At 39.2% G+C, this 27,555-nt stretch overlaps 1 protein-coding gene, 1 long non-coding RNA gene and 1 other non-coding gene across 3 annotated transcripts in view; 1 reads left to right on the forward strand and 2 right to left on the reverse strand.

Moving 5' to 3' along the window:
- The first annotated feature begins 48 nt into the window (after positions 1-48).
- Positions 49-876, forward strand: LOC132507308 (uncharacterized). The gene is made up of 3 exons (XR_009536139.1): positions 49-203; positions 601-678; positions 776-876. It is a non-coding gene; the product is annotated as an uncharacterized LOC132507308 (long non-coding RNA).
- LOC132507699 (small nucleolar RNA SNORA27) lies at positions 758-884 on the reverse strand. The gene has a single exon (XR_009536272.1). It is a non-coding gene; the product is annotated as a small nucleolar RNA SNORA27 (small nucleolar RNA).
- Positions 885-13,646: 12,762 nt separating this feature from the next.
- Positions 13,647-27,555, reverse strand: part of PPA1 (inorganic pyrophosphatase 1) — a 37,003-nt gene continuing 23,094 nt past the window's right edge. The window contains exons 6-11 of the mRNA XM_060126303.1: positions 26,042-26,168; positions 20,824-20,951; positions 20,463-20,548; positions 15,736-15,805; positions 14,577-14,616; positions 13,647-13,992 (exon numbers count right to left, since the gene is read on the reverse strand). Of these exons, the coding sequence (XP_059982286.1) occupies positions 13,961-13,992; positions 14,577-14,616; positions 15,736-15,805; positions 20,463-20,548; positions 20,824-20,951; positions 26,042-26,168 (483 nt within the window). The 3' untranslated portion in view covers positions 13,647-13,960. The remainder of the gene's footprint in view (positions 13,993-14,576; positions 14,617-15,735; positions 15,806-20,462; positions 20,549-20,823; positions 20,952-26,041; positions 26,169-27,555) is intronic.

Below are 27,555 nucleotides of genomic sequence, written 5' to 3' on the forward strand. Positions count from 1 at the left end.
AGGCGAGACGAAGACCCTCGGGGGCGGGCCCGACTTGGCCCCGCCTCCTCCCGTAGGGAGTGCAGGAACCGCGAGACGTGGCAGCGCCGTGCCCCGGAGGGTGGGGGCGTCGTCCTGGAGTCTCGCGGGGGACCTAGACGGCTTCAAATCCGACCGAGTGCGTTCTCAGACGCTGGGGGAAAATCAGAAGTGGCGACCGGCAGGTAGGTAGGTTATCGGAAGGAAGAGTTGACCTCAGAGCCCTCGACCTAAGATGGATCCCAGCGAGCTTCTGCGTTAAATCGCAGTTCCCTGGGATAGCCTGTTTTCTAGAAGAACAGCTAATATTTATTGAGTACTTATGTTCGAGTGCACTGAGTACTTTGCAGGCCTCATTTCATTTGACCCTTTCATTACGGCCCTGTGAAGCAGATACTATTGTTATCCCCAGTTTACAAATGAGAACCGAAGTTCAGAATACTGTGGTGACGAAGCCCGAGTTCATACCCTAGGAAGTGGCAAATCACTTCCAAACCAAATCATTGGTTCCTTCACCTGCATTTTCACATTTAATTCTGAGGACAGCCCTATGAGATTGGTATTATTACTCCGATTTTACAGATAAGAAAACTGAGTCAAATGTAAAGATGAATGATGCTTTTGGATGGGAAGACTCTATCATAAAGATCTCAATTTTCTGTAAGTAAAATTACAAATTTAACCTGATTCCTATAAAAGAACTAATAGGATTAATTATTATGTGTGTGTTTTTATTACAGTTTGTTTCCTCTGACAGGTTACGAGACAAACACCCCGTTTACTTGAGTTTTAAAAGGGTATTTCCTTTGCCCCACTTGAATGACCAATAAAGACATAAGTCCAGTTGGCAAAGTGAAAGGGGAGTGTTATGTGTGTGTTTTTTAAACTACCCTGTTTGTTCCTAAAATTCAAATGGAAAAATAAACAAGAATAGTCAGAAAACAGGCTCTGAAGAAGCAGAACAATGAGAGGGATCTAGCACTATCAGATATTAAAACATTATAGACCCTCAGTAATTAAAAGTTTGGTAGTAGTGCACAAAAAGGCACACAAACCAATGGAACGAAGTACAGATATAAACTCAAATACATGCAGAAATAAAATTAAAGTGGCACCTGGGTAGGGGGAGGGATAAACTGGGAGATTGGGATTGACATATACACACTACTATATATAAAATAGATAACTAATATGGACCTACTGTATAGCACAGGGAAGTCTACTCAATACTCTGTAATGACCTATATGGGAATAGAATCTAAAAAAGACAGGATACATGTATATATATAACTGATTCACTTTGCTGTACAGCAGAAACACAGCATTGTAAATCAACTATATTCCAATAAAAGTTAATTTTATTTATTTTTTTATTTTTTGCCCACTCTGCGTGGCATGTGGGATCTTAGTTCCCCAGCCAGGGATTGAAGCTGCGCCCCCTGCATCGGAAGCAACGAGTCTTAACCACTGGACCACCGGGGAAGTCCCCAAAAGTTAATTTTAAACAATAAAATTTTAAAAAGATAAAATGGCACCTGGCAACTCCAACAATACTCAGAGGGGGCTGGATAGGCAAGCTCTCCACCTTCCCCCTCCTTTCATCTTGTGGGTCTTCTGCATTGAGTGTGAATCCTGCCCAGACACATTTGAAAGGGGTCAGGCTATGTTCTGAGGCCTCTCACCAGCTTTGACTAAACCAGGGGAACTATGTCCAGAGGGCTTGGAACCCCGGTGTGCACACCTGGAGGCACAAGTTGGCCCCGGTGCAAGTTAATGATGCAAGTTAATGCGTTGGACTACCGGGCCTTGTTAGAAGCCTGGCTGTAAGGTAAGAGTCTTCCAAACCACAAGGATGACTTGGGGGACTCAGGAGGAGGGAGGGAGCACACAGGCAGATTCTCAGGAGAGCTGCAAATTTCATTTACCAGCTGGGAAGCCTTGGTCAAGTTGACAAATGCCCCAAACTACAGTGTACCCACCTCTAAAATGGGTGAAAGAGGCATTGTCATGCACATAAGCAATTTTTTCAGAGTACGTTTTTAAGAAGTGTTTCAATTATGTGCTTAAAATAAATAATAAAAGGGTTGGGACAGTTGGGTTGTCAAGAAAACCTAAAAGTTGAATTTATAAGTCACATGCCACATCAAGTAAGTTCCAAATGATTCAAAAATATATATATTTACAAATGACACCATAAAAGTACTAGAAAAATTTTAAAAAAGCATGGATGAATTCCTTATAATCCTGGAATAGAGAAGGCCTTTCTGGCTATGATTGAAAATCCAGAAGCCATAAAAGAAAAGATTGATAAATTTAACCACAGAAAAATAAAAATATTTTATATGGCAAAACAGCAACAGTGATAACACCGTAAACTCAAGACAGATGACGAGAAAAAATATGTGTAATCACATCATAGGCAAGTGAAAAATTAACATGAAAGAGACTGTTGTTAAAAAAAATAGACAAGGAGAGAATCACAATTATCAGGAAAGGAAATACACATGGCTTTTAATCATAATAAACTCATAATAGAAATATAATAAATACAGAAAATAACAAAAGTTAATAAATTTAAAACTCACTGAGATACCATTTTCACCCATCAGGTTGGCAAAAGTCGACCCGTTTATTGGTGGCGAGGCTGTTGTAGAGAGTAGTCAAGGAAGGCCCCACCAAGGTGCCATTTGGACAGGACCTGAAGGACATCTGGGGGTAACATGTTCCAGGCTGACAGCACAGCATGTGCAGAGGCCTCAAGGAGGAGTGTTCATGGCAGCTTCCAGGAACAGCTGGGAGGCCAGCGTAGCCAGGCAGGGTGAAAAGGGAAGTAGTAGCAGGAGGTGAGGTGAGAAAGGTGTGGGGTAGGTGGTTAAGAATTGGGAAGGTTCTGAGAGTTTACCTAATGAGTTAGCCAGGCACACTTCCATGGATACTGGCAAACACGAGACTCCTGGGGCAGAGACAAAGGATTTTATTACCTCAAAGCCTGAGCTTCATGTTTGTGTATTTTGCACTTGCCCCCCAACAAGTACTCTGGGGTGATGCAGAGCAGTCCAGGTGAATTCTGCCCATAGAGTGGATTTGCATCACAGCTGAAGAACCCAGAGCTTAGGGAACCCCAGTCTTTCATAATGGACTGCAGGCAAACCTGGCTGACTTTTGACCCAGATGGAGACAGTATTACACTGGACAGCAGACAAAACTATCCCCTGCCTCAGATGGAGAGTCTCTTCCAAGGCTGTTCTTTATATAAACGTCCTTGAAAAGATAGTCGAAATAAAGGCCTCCAGTACCTCTGCTCCAAGAAGTGCAGAAATATAAGAGATTCATAGAGAATTGTCTCCCAACAGGGGCAAATCTTTAGAGCCTTGTAGGCCACTGTGAGGACTTCAGACTTTCTTGTGAGTGGTCTGGAGATGGAGGGTTTGAGCAGAGGAGTTTTATGTAATTCTTCTCCCCACTCTATTCTTATTCCCCTATGCATGCTCAACATTAGGTCGACAGGCACTCAGAAACTGAAATGGAGACTGAAAAGCAACTGTGTTAGGGTTCTCCAGAGAAAGAGAACCAATAGGATACATAGATTTGTATAAGAGGAGATACGTGAAGGAATTGGCTCACTCAGTGATGGAGGCCGAGAAGTCCGACGAGCTTCGATCTGCAAGCTAAAGAGCAAAAAAGTCGGTGGAATAGTTCAGTCTGACTCTGAAGGCCCGAGAATCAGAGGGCTGGTGGTGTAAGTCCTGGAGTCTGAAGGTCCTAGAGCAAGGAACTCTGATGTCCAAAGGCAGGAAGGTGGATGTCCCAGCTCAAGAAGAGAGAGAATTTGCCCTTTGTGTTTTTTTTATTCCATTTGGGCCTTCAACGGATTGGATGATGCCCGTCGACGTTGGTGAGGGGCACATCTCTTTACTCAGTGTACTGAAGCAAATGCTAACCTCTTCCAGAAACACGAGACACACCCAGAAATAATGTTTCACCAGCTATCTGGGTGTTTTTTATTCCAGTCAAGTTGACCCATAAAATTAACCACCTATTGGAATTGTCAACATGGGGGCCATGGGGACCCCCATGCAGTTTCAGGGGAGTAATGGGGATGGATGCTGGACTGGAGTGACCTAAGGAGAGACCATGAGAGGAGGAAAGGGGGCAGTGACCCTGGCCAGTGCCATAAGAAATGTGGCTGTGAAGGAGAGGAGAGACAAGGGAGCCGAAAGGGAATGGATGCTGAAAATTAATGATCCCTTGCTGCATTGAGCATGGTAAAAACTGGAACACCATCTGTGTTAATACATAAAAATTCATTCAATTCTTGAGAAGAATGTAAATGTTTAGCCTTTTATCAGCTAGAGGATTTCATAAAATGTTGATTAGAAAAATCATTCTGAAAAGCAATCCATCTAAAATTCGAAGAGGTAAAAGTCTTAAGATTTCTAAATGTTTTCCCTTTGACATAATCTAGAGTGCAATTAGGAAAAAAACCTTAATTCTTCTTAAACTAATTGTATGTTTCCTAGTCTGTGCACTGTTGGTGGGAATGTAAAATGGTGCAGCCCCTATGGAAATCAATACGGGGGTTGCTCAAAAATAGGAAATAGAATTATCATATGATCCAGCAATTCTTCTGGGTATATAACCCACAGAATTGAAAACAGGGTCTCAGAGAGATATTTGTATACTGATGTTCACAGCAGCAATGTTCACAACAGCCAAGAGGTGGAAGCAACCCATGTGTCCATCAATGGATAAACAAAATGTGATATACACATACAATGGATATTATCCAGCCTTAAAAAGGAAGGAAATTCTGATACATTCTACAACATGAATGAGCTTGGGGGACATGCTAAGTGAAAGAAACCAGTCACAAAAAGACAAATACTATATAATTCCACTTATACTAGGTACCTAGAGTTCTCAGCTTCCTAGAGACAGGAAGTAGAATGGTGCTTGCCATGGCCTGGGAGGGGGCGGAAATGGGGAATTGTTTAATGGTTATAAAGTTTCAGTTCTGTAAGATGAAAAGAATTTTGGAGATCTGTTGCACAACACTGTTAATGTACTTAACACTACTAAACTATACAGTACACTTAAAAATGGTTAAGATGGTAAATTTATGTTATGTGTATTTTACGACAATTAAAAAAAACAGGGGACTTCCCTGGCGGTCCAGTGGTTAAGAATCCACCTTCCAATGTAGGGGACGCGAGTTCCATCCCTGGTCAGGGAACTAAGATCCCACGTGCTGCGGGGCAACTAAGCCCACGTGCTGCAACTACTGAGCCCGCACACCACAACAAAAGAGCCCGTGTGCCGCAACAAAGATCCAGAGTGTTGCAACTAAGACCTGATGCAGCCAAATAAATAAAAATAAATATTAAAAAAATTTTTTTAAAAAACAAAACAGTTTTTGGTTTCACTTGGCACCTCCAGCACCTTCATCTTTCTGTGCCTGGTGTATTTTGGCATTTCCATTTTCTGCAGGGTTATTCCCATCCTTGCCAACATCGACTTTTCCCCTTTTCTCTCTCTTTTTAAAAAAAATATTTATTTATTTATTTATTTATTTGGGTGCGCCAGGTCTTAGTTGCAGCACACAGGATCTTCATTGCCACGTGTGGGATCTTCATTGCGGCACGTGGGATCTTCAGTTGCAGCATGCATATGGGATCTAGTTTCCTGACCAGGGATCGAACCTGGACCCCCTGCATTGGGAGTGTGGAGTCTTAGCCACTGTGCCACCAGGGAAGTCCCTCCACTTTTCTGTTTGGGTCCCTGCTCTCCCTTCTTTACAGGGGTCTTTTCAGGCTTGGGCTCTGGCTTTGGAGGCACAGGTTTAGCAGCTACTCTTGTATCTATTCATATTACAGGGTTAACCCAGCACCCACAACATACTCCCTTAATATTAGTAGAATAATTAATAATAGTTCTTAATTTAAAAACATTGGTCGAGGTCCCCAAGAAGCATTAAGGATGCAACAAAATAAAGATTCTTTCCTTACATTGCAGAAATTCCAGCCCCCTCCATATGTGCAAAAAAGGAAAAGAAAAGAAGCCTGAATGTGGAAGCTTTACAAAATTTTTGACTACTTTGAATATTGAATTAGAGTTCTCAGGGAAGTCCAAAAATATACATTTTAGTTTGTGGATACCCAATTATAGTCGTATTTTGCTACATATTTATTTCCCTTTAGGAACCAATGAAAGAATTTGTATTTTTTAGATTAATTCATTCAATATTTATGAAGTACATGCTATATGTGAGGACATATGCTAGGTGCTCAGAATACAGAGGGGAACAGAAGAGATAGGGTCCCTGCCCTCATGAGTCTTGCAGTCTAGTGGTACTTGGAAATCATCTCCTAGATTTTTAATGGCCCCACTGGAGGGCGCTCTAGCACCTCCAGAGAGCCCTGGACCCTGCTTTGGAAACCACTACACCACTTCGTACTCCCCTCCACTGCCTACTGTAGGGCCACCCAGCAAATGCTTGTGGAACGTGTTCAAATGGCATATCACACCATGACCATTCCAGTATTTATAGAGGAGTCATGCATTCAATAAATATGCTTGGATATTTCCTAATGAGAAGGGTATGGCGGGGAGGGGGAGATATTATCAAACAGCATTGCAGATCATCAGGATTCCTTGAATACTTCTGTACCCATTACGGAAATAAGATAATAGTCCTTTCCAGTTTTAAAAACTGTTGGTGCCTCTTGAGGGCCTCCTAAAGTCCAGGGTCTCCTTAGCAAGCCCTTTCATTATCTGATCCTTGCCTACCTTTCTTGCCTGGCCCCCTTCTATTCTCCAACTTGTAATCAGCATCCCAGCTACCTACAACACATTAGATTTCAGGAACATGTCTCATGGAGTCGATTAAGAATATGTGTTCAACAATACATCTGTATTATCTTTACACCAGTTTAAAAGAATTAGGTAGCATCTATAAATAATAACATGAAATTTCAAAATGTATATAAGTATGATCCCGTACATACTTAAAAAATACTAAATTGTATATTTATATTCAGATAAATGTGTGTAAAAGCATAGAGAAAAATCAAGAAAGAGTCATACCGAACTGATAGTGGTTTAATCTCTAAGAAGGGAGTAGGATTGACAGCAAGCAAGGAGGACTTTATCTGTAATTTTTGAATTTTTAACATATTAAAATTTGTGTATCTTCTTTGGAGAAATGTCTATTTAAGTCTTCCACCCATTTTTTGATTGGGTTATTTGTTTTTTTTTATATTGAGCTGCTTGTATATTTTGGAGATTAATCCTTTGTCAGTTGCTTCATTTGCAAATATTTTCTCCTCATGCACTGTTGGTGGGAATGTAAACTGATACAGCCACTGTGGAAAACAGTATAGAGGTTCCTTAAAAAACTAAAAATAGAACTACCATATGACCCAGCAATCCCCCTCGTGGGCATATACCCAGAGAAAACCATAATTCAAAAAGACACACGCACCCCAATGTTCATAGCAGCATTATTTACAATAACCAGGACATGGAAGCAACCTAAATGTCCACCAACAGAGGAATCAATAAAGATGTGGCACATATAACAATGGAACATTAGTCAGCCATAAAAAGGAACGAAATTGGGTCATTTGTAGAGACGTGTATGGACCTAGAGAGTGTCATACAGAGTGAAGTAAGTCAGAAAGAGAAAAACAAATATCGTATATTAACGCATATATGTGGAATCTAGAAAAATGGTATAGATGATCTTATTTGCAAAGCAAATAGAGAACAAATGTATGGATACCAAGGGGGAAGAGGGAATGGAAGGAATGGGAGATTAGGACTGACACATGTACACTATTGATAGAGAACAAATATATGGATACCAAGGGGGAAGAGGGAATGGAAGGAATTGGGAGATTAGGACTGACACATGTACACTATTGATACTATGTATAAAATAGATAACTAATGAGACCATACTGTATAGCACAGGGAACCCTACTTAATGCACTGTGGTGACCTAAATGGGAAGGAAATCTAAAAAAGAGGGGATATATATATATATGTATAGCTGATTCATTTTGCTGTATGGTAGAAACTAATACAACATTGTAAAGCAATTATACTCCAAAAAATTTAATTTTAAAAATGTTGTGTAATTTTAAAAATAAATAAAATAAATCAACAATAAATAAATCAACAATAAATAAATCAACATTAAATCAACAATACATTAAAAGTATCATACACCATGATCAAGTGGGATTTATCCCTGGGATGCAAGATGGTTCAACATCCACAGATCAGTCAGTGTGATGCACCACATTAACAAATTACAGAATGAAAATCATACGATCGTCTCAATAGACGCAGAAAAAGCTTTTGACAAAATTCAACATCCATTTATGATAAAAATTCTCAAGGAAGTCGGTATACAGTGAACATAATAAAGGCCATATATGATAAACCTACGGCCGACATTAAACTCACTGGTGAAAAGCTGAAAGCATATCCTCTAAGATGAGGGACAGGACAAGGATACCCACGAGATGAAGCACATAGAGCCTGTAGCATAGGGCCTGCCACTTAGGAAGTGTTCACAAATGGGAGCTATTATCATTTGCTGCTGTTGCTGTGATAGATGTTTGCTGGATTATCTCATGCTGATCATAACTACAACCCCATGAGACATTTTTCCTGATCTCTGAAATTTACGACTAGAGCAGTGGTTTCAAACATAGGCGATGTTAGAATCACCTGGGGAACTGGTTAAAAATTAGATTCCAGGGCTCAGTCCCTCCCAGTCCTTATTCTGTATCTAAAGTATATATATAATATATATACATATAAGTATATATAATATATATCCACGTGTATATCCATATATAAGTATATATATCATATATATGTTACATATATATGATATATATTACATATATCATATATATGTAACATATATAGATATATATAATATATATTACATATATACACATATGTATACATATAGAGAGAGAGAGAGAGAGAGAGAAAGAGAAGCCCCCGACACTAGCTGTGCTGAGCACTGTCCACTGGTATCCTTCTCCTACTTCATTTGATTTTCTTTAAAAAAATTTAAAATTTTATACATGCTTTTAGAAAAACAATTCAAAGAGCATAGAAGCTTATGGGCTTCCCTGATGGCGCAGTGGTTAAGAATCCGCCTGCCACTGCAGAGGACATGGTTTCGAGCCCTGGTCCGGGAAGATCCCACATGCTGCGGAGCAACTAAGCCCGTGCGCCACAACTACTGAGCCTGCGCTCTAGAGCCTGCGAGCCACAACCACTGACCCCTTTGCCACAACTACTGAAGCCCTCGCGCCTAGAGCCCATGCTTCACAACAATAAAAGCCACCGCAATGAGAAGCCTGGGCACTGCAGCGAAGAGTAGCCCGCGCTCGCCTCAACTAGAGAAAGCCCGCACACAGCAACGAAGACCCAACACAGCCAAAAAGAAAAACAAATAAGAGAGCATAGGAGCTTACAAAGTGGAAGGAAACTCCATGGGCCTGACCTCTTCCGCACGTAACTCATTCCCACTCCCTGAGATAACCATTGTTGGCTGTGGTTTATTTTTGTTTGTTTGTCCCCAGAAATTGTCTATACCCATACAAGCATATCCATTAATGTGTCTCTTTCCCCACAGTGCTCCCTTTGTAAAAACATAAATAGGATCATAGGATAGAGTGGGGATTGGCAAATGGTTTTGGTAAAGGGTCAAATAGTAAATATTTTTGACTTTGCAGGTCATGTGGTCTCTATCCCAACTACTAAATTCTGTCTTCATTGTAGCTAGAAGGCAGTCACAGCAATTCATAAATGAAAGGGTGTGACTGTGTTCCAATAAAGTGTTTTTACCAAACCTCTGGCAGGCTGGATTTGGCCCGCAGGCCATAGCTGGCAGCTATAGAGTACTACAACTTTTTCTCTTTTCACTTAGGTATTTTGAACATCTTTTCCATATCAGCCCATGCAGTGACTTCACTGACTGCTACATGTACGAATATTTAGCCATTCCTCAACTGGACTGCTAGATATTTTTCCAGGTTTTGCTATACTTAACAAAGCTGCCATAGGCTGTGTGCCCGGTTGACTATTCTTAGTCAACTAGAATGAAGTCTTAGAGCAGAATTGCTGACTCAAAGTATAAAGACAAATTTAAAATTTTGATAGAGATTGCCAAATTGCTCTCAGGCTTTTTTTTTTTTTTTTGCTCTCAGCCTTTTTAAAAAATTCAGATTGCCACATACCCTTGTGGGGTTCATTGCTTAATCTTATTTCTGGCAAATGTTTTCTGTTAATTTAAAGGTTTTGTAATAACTAAGGGAAAGATCCCAAAGAGAGACAGAGGGAGCAATAAACTCTGTGGCAATCGACTCGAGTTAATAACTCTTCAATAAATACTTGTCATCATGAAGCAATTCGCACAGCACTCTTGTCAGTGTAAAGGCAAATTCCCTTTGGCCTAGACTCCCAGAAAGCAGTAAAGGCAGCTGTTCTAAATGTAAAGAACATTCTGTGCAGAAGCACAATATAAGCTCTTGCGTAGCAAATATGCTGATTAGATAGGACATAATTGCCATTACAGCTGCAGCACATGCAGGCCTGGGCTCAGGGATGGTGAAAATGAATTTTGAATTTCTAATTGGAGTTCTCATTCGGACCCTTTATACAACTGGGCCAATGCTTCAGATTGCCTTACCTGAAAAACTGCATTGATCATGCAGTGTTGCTGAGATTACATTTAAAATTTTTTTTTAATTTAATTTTTATTTTATATTGGAGTGTAGTTGATTTACAATGTTGCGTTCGTTTCAGGTGTACAGCAAAGTGATTCAGTTATACATATATCCATTCTTTTTCAGATTATTTTCCCATATAGGTTATTACAGAATACTGAGTAGAGTTTCCTGTGCTGTACAGTAGGTCATTGTTGATTATCTGTTTTATATATAATTGTGTGTATATGTTAATCCCAAACCCCTAATTTATCCCTCCCCTCCACCTTTCCCCTTTGGTAACCATAAGTTTGTTTTCCAAGTCTGTGAGTCTGTTTCTGTTTTGTAAATAAGTTCAGTTGTATCATTTTTTTAGATTCCACATATAAGTGATAACATATGATGTTTGTTTTCTCTGTCTGACTTACTTTACTTAGTATGATAATCTGTAGGTCCATCCATGTTGCTGCAAATGGCATTATTTCATTGTTTTTTTATGGCTGAGTAATATTCCATTGTATAAATGTACCACATCTTCTTTATCCATTCCTCTGTCAATGGACATTTAGGTTGCTTCCATATCTTGGCTATTATAAATAGTGCTGCAATGAACACTGGGGTGCATGTATCTTTTTTTTTTAAAAGGAAGAACCATTGTGTTGTATACTTTATTTATTTATTTTATTTTATTTTTCAATTTATTTTATTTTTAAAAATTTTTGGCTGCGTTGGGTCTTCATTGCTGCGCACGGGCTTTCTCTAGCTGTGGCGAGCGGGGGCTACTCTTTGTTGCAGTGAGTGGGCTTCTTGTGGAGCACAGGCTCTAGGCGCGCGGGCTTCAGTAGTTGCAGCACGTGCGCTCAGTAGTTGTGGCTCGCGGGCTCTAGAGCGTAGCCTCAGTAGTTGTGGTGCACGGGCTCAGTTGCTCCGTGGCATGTGGGATCTTCCTGGACCAGGGCTTGAACCCGTGTCCCCTGCATTTGCAGGCGGATCCTTAACCACTGCACTACCAGGGAAGCCCTGACTGATGTTCATACTTTTTTCTTTTTGGTCGTACCACACAGCCTGTGGTTCCTGAACTAGGGATTGAATCCGGGCCCATGGCAGTGAAAGCACAGTCCTAACCACTGGACCCCAGGGAATTCTTTCCCCTGATGTCCTTATAAGGGGAAATTTGGAAACAAGCACACAGGGAGAACACCTTGTGTACATTAGGGTTATGCTGCCACAAGCCAGGAACTATCAAAAGCAGGGAGAGGCCTGGAACAGATCCTTCCCAATAGTCTTCAGAGGGAGCATGGGCCTGCTGATACCTGGATCTCGGACTTCTAGCTTCCAGAACAGTGAGGCAATACATTTCTCTTGTTTAGCCCATCCAGTTTGTGGTACTTGGTTATGGTAGCCTAGCAAGTGAATACAAGAGTATTTTACATTCCTTACCTGAACAGAGGAGTGGAAGCTTTCTACAGAGGATCTCATACAGGAGAACTATTGCTGACATTTCTTCTGACTAGTGTTCTATCCCCTTTCCTTTCCATAAATTTGGGCAGATGATTCCTATTTATTGCTGATACTTGTGAAGTCCCCCACTTTGTATAGTCTTTCATTAGAAAACATATTTCTTATCGTAACAAATCACTTCAGAAATCACATATTACAATGACTGAGGCAGCATTTAAAAACAGAACTTACAAAAGGAATAAGAGAAATATTACTAAAATCTGAATGCTGATGTTTCTGGTCCTGGACCAGACAAGAAGGCACAGACCTGTTTTTCTCTACTTCTCCTGCTAAGCACAGCTATAGACCCTGGAGATGACAAGACACAACCAAGAACTCTGAAAGGTGCTAAGAAGGCAAGCTGGTTTGGGCCCCCAGGACCAGAGAACAGCAGTGACAGGGTACATGCATCCTACCACCACCAGGAGGAGGAGAAGAGTCCTTCCCAATCCCTAACCTAGCAACAGAAGGCAGTCCAGATAGGCTCATTCCTCCACCTCCCCCATAGGGAATGGGGGTCCCTCTGGTGGGCATGACACTACCTGGCAAGGGGGCTCATTGGGAGCCCAGGCAGAAATAAACAACCAGGGAGGCACTCTCCTTCCGCACAAGGCCTGAGACTCCCCTTTTCCACCAAGAGTTACCTAGGTAGGCGGGTGAGCTGAGCCTGAGGGAGAAATCCAGCTATAATGGGTAGATCAGTTCAGGAAGCTTCTTTATCCCTGTAGCCTAAGACTCTCCTCCTCCACCAAGAGACACTCAGCCCCCTCAGGCAGCACCAGCAGGAACCAACAGAAGCCCCAGTGGCACCAGATAAACCAGGCTGACCAAAATAACACTGCAAAGCTGCTGAAAATTAAACTGCCATTGAAACCACAGTCCACAAAAGCAGGCCAAGACCCATGTGCTAACCCTAAATAGGGTGATGCCTGCTAAAAGATTTAAATGGATCCTAGTGTCTCCTAACATAACAGACAAAATGTCTCGGATATTATTAACAATCACCCATCATAACAACCACCAAGAAAATCACAACTTGATTGAGAAAACACAGTCAGTGGATGCCAACACTGACCTGAGATTATAGAGCTAAATAAGTAGACGGGCTAGGATTAAAAACTCAGGTCTGCACAGCTCCAAAGCCACGAATTTAATCACAAAACTATCTTGGCTGATGGCTCACAATGGGATGATAGGAATTAGGTAAGAGTATAGTATCAAGATTGCTGTAAATATAAGGGATTTCATTTCCAGGTGCCTACAAATAAAGTCAGTTTTAGTCTAATAAATAAAAGTGAATTATAAGATCATTCACAGAAAACAAATACCAAACAGCACCCAAGCCTGCTTGGTAGTGTTAGGCTTCAGATTAAAATAAAAATATCATAAACCAAGTTTCAATAAAATAATTTTATTCCCTAACACATGGCAAACATATACATCCAATACGTACTTATCTTGGACATTTATTCACAGATGACTTCCAAACTACAACTGTCTTGATATTTAAGCAGGAACTAAAAGTTATCTTAGTTGATATGAAAGATGCTTTTAGATGGATAACAGTATGGATATATTGGATTGGTCACAGCAGAATTTGATTGATTAGTTCTATAAATTTAAAGCTTGGAAAAGTTACTACTTTTGCATCTAATGCTTTCAGACGAAAAGGATGCAGCAGTATCAGCTTGTATTCCAGAGAAATTTCCTTAGTTTTTCTGGTGATGGAACCACTTATCCACTGTAGTCAGGGAAAAGAAAAAATTAGAATCCCTGTTAGGAATCAAAATTATACCCAACATATAACAATGAATAATATATTTGCTTTAATGTATCCTCCTATGGATTACATTAAAACAAACCTACGTACATGCAAAGCTTCACTACAGCAAAAACAGGTAATTTACCAGTGTTTTCTTTTGGGCTGCTTTACTCTTGATGCTGATCCTATGGACATGCAATTCTCACAAGAAGAACCTTACAGAGAATTCTAACATCTAAAGGTGGAAAGAACTGTTTCCTGGGTGAAGCAGCCTGGGGCCAGATGGGGACGAAGAGCCCAGCCTGCTCCAACCTCCACAAGGCATCTACCAGGAACTCTGAGAACAGTGGGTCATGGTCATGCTGTCACAGCGGTGGCCCTAAATGTGGTAGGTACAGCCATTTTTCTTCCCACATGTGCTACAGAACTCTAAAAAGCTTCTTCTCCCTGTCCTTCTCTTTCTCTGTATGTATGTGGTATGTAAGACGTATCTATAGATACAGATGTAATTTTCCACACATATGCATAATGTTGAATGTAATTTTACTAGATATAGATCTTACCATCTGTTGGTATTGTGCAGGCAGGTTCATGTGGTGGTAACTAAAATAAAATGTTAAAATGTATTAGTCTAATCCCAGAAAAAGAATAAGCTAAAAAAGTATACTGATACAAAAATTAAAAGGAATCTAAACAGAAGACAACTATCCCAATTTTTAGGTCCTAAAAATAATTTACAATAGATAGTAACAATGCAGAGGTTGCTCTACTGCTAAGAAATGCTAACAAATTCAAACCTCTTACCTTTTAATGACATACAGGAGAATAAATAAAAATAAATTTGTTACAGCAGAAACTAACACAACATTGTAAAGCAACTATACTCCAATTTAAAAAAACCTGCTTTTTGAAATAAAGAATTAAAAAACCAACATATGTATATATAAAGGTTTTATATATACACACATATATATAAAATGTAGGCAGAATGTTCTCATTGAAAAGTTATGATTGTTAACCAATGGCTTATCCCTTCCAATTTATCTTATTCATCTCAACTTTGTCAAAATTCATATATAAATAAAATAAATCTAAATGTATTGGCTTCATCATTAAATTGTCCTTTTCCCTGTATTACCCTGTTTACAAGGCTGTAAAGTCAGACCTCATTTTCATTTGTTTTCCTTATTTAATATTGTAAATGAGAATAATTTTAGACAATCTTCAGTCTTTAGGTTAATACAAATCAGATCATTAAAAATAATACAAAAACAAAATTATTTCTTTGATGGACAGTTTACTTCCTCACATGAAATTCTCCTCTAGGACTATAAACCACTCCTGCAATGGTACCTGAAATTTGGTAACTTTCTCATTCCTTGCTATGACCAAGTCAAATAAGTTCCCATTGGTACTTTTGTGAAAAATGGCTTATGATAAGTACTCAGGCACTTGGGTTACTTAGAACATTCTGGAGTCATTTTGATTTTTACAAATTGTCCTACTTTGTTATCTGCCCAATATAGTGTTGGCTAGGACCCTCCTCAGGTTTCCCCTCAGTCAAATGTCTACTTGTATTTATGGTTTGTAATTTCAAGATCTTACATTGTAATATGTGTACAGGACATCCTCAAATATTTATTGAAGGTACTTTCCCTCCCCATTCAACACCCCATTTTTTGGCCACCAGGCGTGTTCTTTTTCAAGGAAACCTTTACTTACAGCTTCCACAATGGCTTTGGCAGCATCAGGATCACACTGGAAGGGGCTCTCAAACACTGTGGTATTCATGCTATTGAACAAAGGAAAATTGTCATGAGTCACAGTAACAAAAACTTCTCTCTTATTAAAACTCTCTCTTGTTAAAAATAACAAGTTGAAGGTGGTAGGCCAGATGAGATTCAAGTCTGGCTTAGTTGAAAGCTTTCTCACCTATATTAAATATTCTGATTATTTAATATACAGCTATTCTTGTGGTCAGTTTTACTCAAATCCCTTAACAAGTTCAGATTTTAAAGTATGTGATTGAATGTAGTGTAATTCTCAATGAAAGAGCTAAGAGGCAAATGAAAATGACAAACATATCTTTCCTAATTAGATGAAATGAAAAAAACAAAAAACAAAAAAATCCCGTTTCTGTCAGTGTTGACATCTGAGATAGACACTCCTGGCAGGAGTAACACCTGGTTCAATATTCCTGAAAAATAATCTGGTAAAATGTGTCCACAACAAAATAAAAAAAGAAAAAGTAAGAGACAAAAATAAAAAAACAAACAAAAAAATGTGTCTAAAACCTTTTAAAACCTTTTAAAAAGCACATACTCTTTGATAGATAAATTCCACACCTCAGAACTCAGAGATTTAAACTATGATGTACAAAGATGTTCAACATACACGATTTCACTATTGGTAAGAGTGAAAACTTGGAAGTAACCAAAATGTCCAACAACAGGGATGATTAAAAATGATTTATCCATGAGATGGAATATTACACAGATGGAATGTTATATAGTAGGAAAGTATTATATTCTTAATGACATGAGAAATGCTTATAGTGTTAACTTTTTTAAACCATAAAACAAATTGTATATACAATATGATCCTAATTATTTTTGAAAATATTATACTTATACACAAAGGACTGTAAAAAGAAAAAACTCTAAATGTTAATAAGAGTATCTATGGAAAAACTGTGATTAAAATGATTTTTTAAAAACTTTTTTTGGTTAACTATAGTTCAAAATTTCCTATGTATTAAATTATTGTGTATTATTATAACATGGGTATGATCAGAAATATTCTATTAAAATGAAAAATAAATATCTTCAGTTACCTGCCACTTAACATGCATTAAGCCCATTTCCATAGAAATAACAGGACACCACAAAATAGAGAAGTTATTAAAAGCAAAGTCTCATGATTGTACATTTTCACACAAATGTGTAAGTGTGCTCAGTTTTTCTTGTTTGTGGAGAGACAATGTTTGCATTTTACAGGACATTATTCTGACTTACAGAACAGAAGATTCCTGAGAATTATTTTTACATTAGGATTTTCTCATAATCAGAAAAAAATCTTACTACCCAGATAAACTGACATGTATAAAAAAAAGTAATACACATATATAGTTAGAAAATTCAGAAAGTCACAAATTGAAAGCCTCTCTCCCTCCCATCTCCAAATGGTTGTCTCCAAAGGCAATCATTATCTATAGCTCTTGTTTCCCTCCAGAAAAAAAAATTTAAATATAAACAGATGCTGGGGTGTGTGTGTGTATCTCACCTTGCATAAATGGGATCATACTAAATATACTACTATGGACTTTGCTTTTCTCACTTAATATATTTTGGTTGTCTTTCCTTATCAACATAGAGAGAACTTTCTTTTTTTTTACTGTGACATATACTGTTCTATTATATGGATGTGCTTAACCATTACATTTTGGTTGTTTCTAACTTTTTGCTATTATAAATGACACTGCAATGAACATCCTTATACATAAATCTTTTGGGACTATATCTATAGGATACATTCCTAGTAGTGGTTCTACAAAGAAATACATGCATTTAAAATTTTGGGCTGAATATTGTCAAATTGCCCTTCACAAAGGTTGTACCCATTTAAACTCTCACCAACCATATAGACAGATAGATAGATAGATAGATAGATAGATAGATAGATAGATAGATAGATAGATATAGATATAGATATTCTTGCCATCCCGGCTATCATTTAATTTTTTAAAATTTTGCAAAACTACTGGGGGATAACACTATCTTTCTGAGCTGCATTTTAAATTATAAAATGAGGACTTCCCTGGTGGCACAATGGTTAAGAATCCGCCTGCCAATGCAGCGGACACAGGTTCAATCTCTGGTCTGGGAAGATCCCACATGCTGCGGAGCAACTAAGCCCATGTGCTACAACTACTGAGCCTGCACTCTAGAGCCCACGTGCTGCACCTACTGAGCCCGCGTGCTGCAACTACTGAAGCCCGCACGCCTAGAACCCATGCTCTGCAACAAGAGAAGCCACCTCAATGGAAAGCCTGCGCACCGCAACGAACAGTAGCCCCTGCTCACCACAACTAGAGAAAGCCCGCGCACAGCAACAAAGACCCAACACGGCCAAAAAATAAATAAATAAATAAACTAATTCCACTACGAATGAAATAAACAAATCCTGAAAGAATTTATTAAAAAAATTGTAAAATGAGACTGTACATCTTCTTATCTGTAAATTTTCTTTTTTTATCTGTTCCTCTCCTTCTATTGAATTATTCTTTTTCTTATCAATTAGAATAAACTATTTATAAATTAAGGAATTTAGCCCTCTGTCATGTGTTGTTTAAGCAGAAACTGGGAAAAATTGTCTCCTGATACATAAAAAAATAATACCACAAGTAAATCTTTCTTTTATGGATTTTGAGTTTGTCTTCTGTTTGGAAAGGTCTTCCCTATTACAAGCTAATGAATAAATTCACCTATACTTTTTCTAGAATTTTCTCACATTACAATTTATCTGTCTGTAATTAAATGCTGATGTAAGACTAGGGTTACAAACCCTAGTTTGCAGCCAGCACCCAGTTAATATGTGGATATAAAGTAGTTGGAGGTAAGAACACTGGTGCTGGGTTGCTTGCACAGGGCACTTGTGGAGCACCTGCCTGGTTACAGCACCTTTCCAAAATGAAACGGCCACAGCCATGAGGGTGGTTGCCAGTGTGTATATCTGGCGTAAGGAATGTAAGGAGTGAGATAGAGATCTAGTCTTATTTTCTTCCTAAACAGTGGTTGGTCCAAACCACTCATTTAAAACACCTTCTTTATTATAAATTGAATTCCCATACATCTTTAGATCTACTTTAGGTCTATCAAACTCTAACAGAACTGAATAATTTGACTTTCTTCTTCAGTACCAAATTCTTAGTAAAACAACATTACTAAACAGTACCAAAATAATTAACACTCTTCCTCACCACCACTACCCTTACTTTTTTCAGAACTTCCCTTGTTATTCTGAGATGCAGATTTTTTCTAGATGAAACTGAATGTTATTCATGAATATATACCTTTCTATTTAACATCTTTTATATTTCTCAGTAGAGTCAAACTTTTCTTCTTCTGGGTCCTTCAGGTTTCTTATTTATACTGTGTTTTGTTTTTAAATACTATTCTACATGAGATCTTTTCCTCCATTATAGTTTCTGTTACACTTCATATAGAAAGCTAGCCATGTACATATATACTCATTTTGTAATTATTCACCTTGCTGAGTTCTTTTTTCTAGGGTTTTCTGGGTACACAATCATATCATCTGCAACAATTTGCTCCCCCTTTTCCAATATTCCTGCATCTTCTTTCTCTTATTTACTTCATCAACTAGTATTTCCAGAACAACACTAGTTAAGTGGTTATGGTGGGCATTCTTTTATAAGCTTTAGAAGAGGAAGTACTGTACTAAAAATGATCTGGGGCCAGACAGACTTGGATGCGAGTCCTAACTCCAAAATGCTTACTGTGGTATGACTTTGGTTAAGTTTAATCTCCCTGCATCTGTGTTGCAGGCTTGGCAAATATTAACTGCTCAGTCATATTAGCTATTAGTATTAGTAGTAGTTAATTCAGTGTGCATAGTAGATCCTGGTTTAGTTGTAATGAACCTTACATATTCACATCAGAGAACACCAACCCTTGAACTCAACCTGATTATACCCATCCCATTCTGAGCACCCTGATGCTAGGCAGGTTTTCCCGATTAGCCTTACAAAGCTCTGATCTCACTGCGCCCTTTATAGTTTTAGTTTGTACTTATTCAGAGAGTATCTTGTGGCATTTTTCAGTTGTTTATATAGTTACCTTCTGTAAAGAAAAAAAATGTTGCCTGCCATTCCAGTTCTACAAGGATCAAGCCATTAGCCACTACAGTCACCCATGGACAGTGAGCCCTGAGGGGAATTCAGGATGAAGAAAACCAGGAAACATTTGGGTATTTTGGCCCCTAGATAGTTAACATGCATTTCTAAGAAAAAATTTCACATGACCCCAGATTCTTGCCTCTTCCCATACATAGAAAAACACTAAAATCATTAACTCGAGAGGTCTCTTCTTTATGAATAGCAGTAATCTTTTTATGCTTGACTACATGTTTTCCCGGCAAAAAAGTTCATATATATCCTGGCTCCTCCCTTATCTCTCCAGAGCAGTTCCTCAGAGCTATCTGAGAGGCTATCTTCCGGGCTACAGTCCTCGAATAAAACATAACTCACAACCTTCCCGTTGTGTAGTTTTTCTTTCAGTCTACACTTCCTACTGACTTAATAAGCATTGACAAAACCAGTCTCTTTCCCTAAGTGAATGTAACGGTGGAGTATGTTAAGGTAATTAAAACCTCTGGAGTAAGCTCGTCTGCTTTGTGTGTTAAACATGCAGAAAAGAGTTAATGCTTACCAACTGATTCCTTTTCCATCAGTCTTCTTAGTCACTAATGCTCTCCAATAGTCATGAGTGCTTTTAATAATATCAATTGCAAAGTTCTATAATTTGAAGAGATATACGTTAGAATAATAGAAACGTGTTCTTTTCTTAGTCTCGATATTTTCCCAAAGCCTGATAACTTAGTCTCTTTTGAATCACTTCTTTCTATCAAAAATGGAAGAAATCATTTAAATGAACAAATCAACATCAAGCCTGTCGTGTGTCTTTAGACATCTGTTTTATGATGATATTGTCTTTAGATGGTAACAATATGGTTAAATTATAAGTCTCAATACAAATAGGCCTAAAGCTACAGTTCTGAGTGACACATTACCTTATCTTTAAATTCTGCGTCGAAAGCAAACTGGTTCTCAGGTTTTCCATCAGGAACCTTGTACCTTCTAAACCAGTCCACAGTAGCTTCCAGGTAGCCAGGTTTCAGCCGCTTGACATCATTAATATCTAAGAAGAGAATAAGATTCTCTTCTCAGATTGCAAGATGTGTATGTAATTATTTATGCATTCAATAAAAATATCAAGTGCGTACTTTGAAAGAGCTACGGGATGGATTATCAAAAACTTTCAAGACAATGTTAGAGCGAACACCTTGTTGAGAAGAGAACACATACACACATTAAAAGGAAATCATCGGGGCTTCCCTGGTGGCGCAGTGGTTAAGAATCCACCTGCCAGTGCAGGGGACACAGGTTTGAGCCCTGATCTGGGAAGATCCCACATGCCACAGAGTAACTAAGCCCATGCGCCACAACTACTGAGCCTGCGCCCTAGAGCCCTTGAGCCACAACTACTGAGCCCTTGCACCACAACTACTGAGCCCTTGCACCACAACTACTGAAGCCTGCGCGCCTAGAGCCCATGCTCCGCAACAAGAGAAGCCACCACAGTGAGAAGCCTGGGCACTGCAGCGAAGAGTAGCCCCCGCTCGCCTCAACTAGAGAAAGCCCGCGAAGCAACTAAGACCCAACGCAGCCAAAAATAAATTAAATAAATAAATAAAAGGAAATCATCTAGTGTCTTAAAATAGCTCTGACATTAAGTACACTAAGAGAACAATCAGTACCATAGTGACTCCTACTAGATAAGAGAAGGGAGAAATAACTGGCAGCTACATAATGAGAATAGTTCGGCAGGTGTACATAAACTTCTAAGAGATGGACAGAAGATACCAAAAGACAGGTTGAGGCTGTATTCGAGGATCACACCCCAATTACATACAAAAAGACAAGAAAAATGCATTATACATATTCATTGATAGGTTACATATTAAATGTGAATAGGCTTTTCTCACTCTACAGTATAGGCATTCAGTATCACAATACTTTAGTTCTGGCCAACAAAAAAAAAGTGTCCTGTGTAAAAAACTTTTAAAAGTTTCTGTACAGCCATTAACAGTGCCTAGCCTCAATGTCATCAAACTCAAGTTTAAATGACTGAACTGCTTCTCCATGCAAACAAATATTAGATACATGTGCAAAAAAAAAAAAAAAATCCACCAGGAAAATTGTAATTGGAAGGAGGAATACATTCAACAACAGCTTATTTATATTTCTATAAAATAACTTTGCTTAAGCCCAGTTTATAATCTACATAGTTAAAGAATACCATGCATTTTATTATCAGGGTACCACTAAAAGTGTGGAAAGGTTACAAACTGAACTGGGAAATGTTTAAACACTGATAAATTTCAAGGAACTTAGAATTCATATAAAACGTATCATCTGATACAGAAATAGTTTGAAAATCCAGAAATCCAAAATACAAGTGTAGGGTATCTTCCAACAAATTTTCCATCCAGTTCTATTCCTTAGGAATACCAACTGGGTGCCCGACAATTCAATTATGACACTATCTAACTGGAGTTAGCATCAAGTCCCACAGTCAGAGGGTTCAGTTCCACAAGACTGATCCCACTTCAGACGCTGATCGCCAAGTCCCAGGCCACCCATACTTCTGACCAACAGCTATAAATCAGAGTTCCCTACAACTCTCTCCTCAGGTTTGATAATTTGCTAGAAAGACTCACAAAACTCAAGAAAACACTGTGCTATGTTTACTGGTTTAGTATAAAGGATACAACTCAGGAACAGTCCAATGGAGGAGATGCATAGGGCACAGTATGCGGGGTGCATAGTTTCCATGCCCTCTGGTGGGGAGGCGTGCCACCCTCCCAGCAATTCAGTGTGTTCACCAACTTACAAGTGCTCTACATCTCGTGACTCCAGACTTTTTATGGAGCCTCCCCTCCCGATCCCAGAGGTCAGTGGTTGGGGCTGGAGGTTCCCACCCTCTAATCATTCAGTTTTCCTGTTGACTGAACTGGTCTGAGGCTAGCTAAGGGCCCCACCGTAAGTCACCTTATTAGCATAAACTCAGGGGTGATGAAAGGGGCTCATTATGAATAAAAAAGACACTCGTCACTCAGGAAAGTCCAAGTGTTTTAGGAGTTCCTTGCCAGGAACTGGAGACAAAGATCAAACATATTTTTGTATTACATTGCAGCAAGGAAAAATATAACAGTTGATTAACTCACTGACTGTGAACCAGGTATTGAAAGGTATGCTGGATCCTGACTAGGGAACTGTGAACACCAGACCCGGAGGAAAAAAGTAGGAGAAAAGAACTCAGTCAATTTTTGTTCCTCCAGTTGTACATTATACACGTACAGACAAAGCCAGTGGTCTGCAGAGCTCCCTGAACTGCCTCCTGATGCCACATCAAGATCCTACCAAAGACAAGGACTCCCCTGGCAGTCCAGTGGTTAGGACTCCGTGCTTTCATTGCCAAGGGCCTGGGTTCACTCCCTGGTCAGGGAACTAAGATCTCACAAACCACATGGCAAAAAAAAACCAAACAAAAAAACCCCCCAGGATTAAAATATAAAAATAGCCCCCCAAAAAGTCACTGGATTTCAGAATAAAATAAATTAAAAAAAAAAAAAGATCCTACCAAAGACAGCACCAGTTCTGTGCTGTTCCCTGGATTTAGCCTCTAACCAGCATGCAACCATGTGCATAAAATGCTCAATTTCCTGATGCCCACAATTGAGGCAGAAGGGTCACTGGCTGTCGTGGGCTCACAATAACAAAGGGGATCAACATGGCCAACCTGGTTGCTTTACTGGGTAGGCCATCCTCTTCCATGGCTCTGTGTGTATCCCTCCCAAAGTTGTGGCTTGTCAAGAGTTCTACTCTTAGTTAGTTCTACCTAATACTCTTCCAGTTATAACTGATGATGGACATTGCCTTAGGCTGACATTTAAGGAAAGCTGCATACTGCTTGCATCATGGGGCCAACCCCCCAGAGAAAATTTTAGGGTCCTAATAACCTCTACTGCAGGGAAATGACACCCAGAAAATTGTGCTGATGTAATGATGGCGTGGCTTCATTAACTGTGGCCAAAGCACGCTATTTAGCACGTGCACTCTTGTGTAAATAGCACATCTGAAAATGGACACACATTCCTACATTTAGAATCAGAGCTAAATGTCGGAATGCATTCTCATCGTACAAAATTTAGTCAATACAGAAGTATCTGAAACAAAAAGTCAGACTCTTTTCATCTTTCTTCGCAATGTACTATTAAAGGTTGGCGTTGAGTCCTTTTTAAATGAGTTTACATATAATTTGCATATATTTAAATATATATGAGATCGTACTCTGTAAAACAGCAGAAAGAAATAATGTAAGTGCTATATTTATAAAATTCTTAGAAGGAAACATAACTAAGTCTTTGTGACCTTGGATTAGGCAATGGTTTCTTAGATAATGATACCAAAAGCACAAGCAATAAAAGAATAGACTACATCAAAACGAAAAACTTGAGTGCTTCAAAGGATACCATTAAGAAAACGAAAGGACAGGGCTTCCCTGGTGGCGCAGTGGTTGAGAGTCCGCCTGCCGATGCAGGGGACGCGGGTTCGTGCCCCGGTCCGGGAGGATCCCGCGTGCTGCGGGGCGGCTGGGCCCGTGAGCCATGGCCGCTGAGCCTGTACTCCGCAACGGGAGAGGCCACAACAGTGAGAGGCCCACGTACCGCAAAAAAAAAAAAAAAAAAAAAAAAGAAAATGAAAGGACAAATCCACAAAATGTAAGAAAATACAGACAAATCATATATCTGATAAAGGTTTAGTATCCAAAACATGTAAGTACTCTTATAACTCAAAAATAAAAAGACACACCCCACTAGAAGGGTTATAATTTAAAAAGATAAATAACAACTAGTGCTGGCAAAGAAGTAGAAAAATCGGAACATTATGCACTGCTGGCAGGACTGTAAGATGGTGCAGCCGCTTTGGAAAAAAGTTTGGCAGTTTCTCAAGAAACTAAACATAAGAGTTACCATATGACTCAGGAACTCCACTCCTAGGTATATACACCCAAGAGGATTAAAAACACACGTCCACACAAAAACTTGTACAGGAATGTTCATAGAAGCTGCATTATGCCTAATAGCCAAAAACAACCCAAATGTCCTTCAACAGATGAATGGACAAACAAAATGTGATATATTTCTATATAATAGAATATAACTCAGCCATTAAAAAAATGAGTACTGATACATGCTACCACATGGATGAACCTAGAAAACCTTATGCTAAGTAAAAGAAACCTGACACAAAAAGGCCACATATTTTACAATTCCATGTACATGAAATATCCAGAAAAGGCAAATTCATGGACACAGAAAGCAGATTAGTGGTTGTCGGGTCCTGGGAGGAGGAGGGAACAGGGAGTGACTACTAAAAGGTAGAGTTTCTCTTTGGGGTGATGTAAATGTTCTAGAATGAGATGAGTGGTGAGTTGCACAACACTGTGAATGTACTAAATGCCACTGAACTGTACACTTTAAAATAGTTCAAATGGTGAATTTTATGTTATGTTAATTTCACCACCAAAAAAAAAAGGGAATGAAGTACTGATACATGTTACAATGTGGATGAACCTTGAAACCAGTATGCTAGCTGAAAGAAGCCGGATATCATGTGACCCCATTTGTGTGAAATTTTCAGAATAGGAAAATCCATAAAGACAGACAATAGACTGGTAGTCGTCAGGGACTGAGCGATGTGGGGATAGGGGGTGACTGCTAATGGATATGGGGCTTCCTGTCAGAGTGGTGAAAATGTTCTGGAATTAGATAGTGGTGATGGTTAACAGACTAGTGTATGTATCAAAACCCACAGAACTGTACACTTTAAAATGGTGAATTTTATGGCATGTGGATTATATCTCAGTTTTCAAATTTTTAAAAATAAATAAATAGAGCAACTAAGTGTTAGCATGTGGGGAAGGAAAGAAGAAAACAGGAAATACAAACTACCAGATTTGTTCTTTCCTGGAATGAAGGAGAAAGTTTACTTAGTTAACCACAGAAGTTCAGTAGTAGAAATAACAATGCTTTGTTAAATGTTTTGCTCCTCCATTCTTTAACAGTTTGAAGGCATGGGCTTACAACTCTGTCATTACAGGTTAAGTTTGATGCTGGGTAAGATTTAGGTATAAAGACTTCAGACCCTACAAATATTTCTTACCGTTATAATTGGCTGCATCAGGATCATCCACGTTAATGGCAATGACTTTCCAGTCGGTTTCCCCTTCATCGATCATAGCCAGTATGCCCAGAACTTTCACCCTGATTATTTCCCCTCTTGCACATACCTGAAAGTCAAAAAACACAGCCAGATCAATACTACAGAATGAAACTTTGGAAGAAAAGTTTTACTTGGTGGATAATAGGAAATGAGGAAGACGCCAAATTTCTGCAAACTTAAGATTGTTCCTTTAAGCAATTTTTAAAAAGTTAGGAGGGACCTTCAAGATGGAGGAGGAGTAAGATGTGGAGATCCACCTTCCACCCCACAAATACATCAAAAATACATCTACATGTGGAACAACTCCTACAGAACACCTACTGAATGCTGGCAGAAGACCTTAGACTTCCCAAAAGGGTCTTGGTGCTCCAGCCAGGTGTCAGGCCAGAGCCTCTGAGGTGGGAGAGGCGAATTCAGGACATTGGATCACCAGAGACCTCCTGGCCCCACGTAATATCAATCAGCGAGAGCTCTCCCAGAGATCTCTGTCTCAAAGCTAAGACCCAGCTCCATTCAATGATCAGCAAGCTCCAGTGCTGGATACACCATGACAAAACAACAAGCAAGACAGGAAAACAACCCCACCCATTAGCAGAGAGGCTGTCTAAAATCATACTAAGTTCACAGACACCCCAAAACGTACCACCGGATGCGATCCTGCCCACCAGAAAGACAAGATCCAGCCTCATCCACCAGACCACAGGCACCAGTCCCCCCGACCAGGAAGCCTACACAAGCCACTGAACCAACCTTACCCACTGGGCACAGACACCAAAAATAATAGGAACTACGAACCTGCAGCCTGTGAAAAGGACACCCCAAACACTGTAAGTTAAGCAAAATGAGAAGACAGAGAAATATGCAGCAGATGAAGGAGCAAGGTAAAAACCCACCAGACCAAACAAATGAAGAGGAAATAGGCAGTCAACCCGGAAAAGAATTGAGAATAATGATAGTAAAGATGATCCAAAATCCTGGAACTAGAATGGAGAAAATACAAGAAACGTTTAACAAGAAACTAGAAGAAGTAAAGAGCAAACAAACAATGACAAACAACACAATAAATGAAATTAAAAATTCTCTAGAAGGAGTCAATAGCAGAATAATGGAGGCAGAAGAACAAATAAGTGACCTGGAAGATAAAATAGTGGAAATAACTACCACAGAGCAGAATAAAGAAAAAAGAATGAAAAGAATTGAGGAAAATTTCGGAGACCTCTGGGAAAACATTAAATGCACCAACATTCGAATTATAGGGGTCCCAGAAGAAGAAGAGAAAAAGAAAGGGACTGAGAAAATATTTGAAGAGATTATAATTGAAAATTTCCCTAATATGGGAAAGGAGAGAGTCTATCAAGTCCAGGGAAGAACAGAGAGTCCCATACAGGATAAATCCAAGGAGAAACACACCAAGACACATATTAATCAAACTATCAAAAATTAAATACAAAGAA

This window comes from Lagenorhynchus albirostris, chromosome 16 (genome assembly GCF_949774975.1).
Source record: "Lagenorhynchus albirostris chromosome 16, mLagAlb1.1, whole genome shotgun sequence".
NCBI lineage: Eukaryota > Metazoa > Chordata > Mammalia > Artiodactyla > Delphinidae > Lagenorhynchus > Lagenorhynchus albirostris.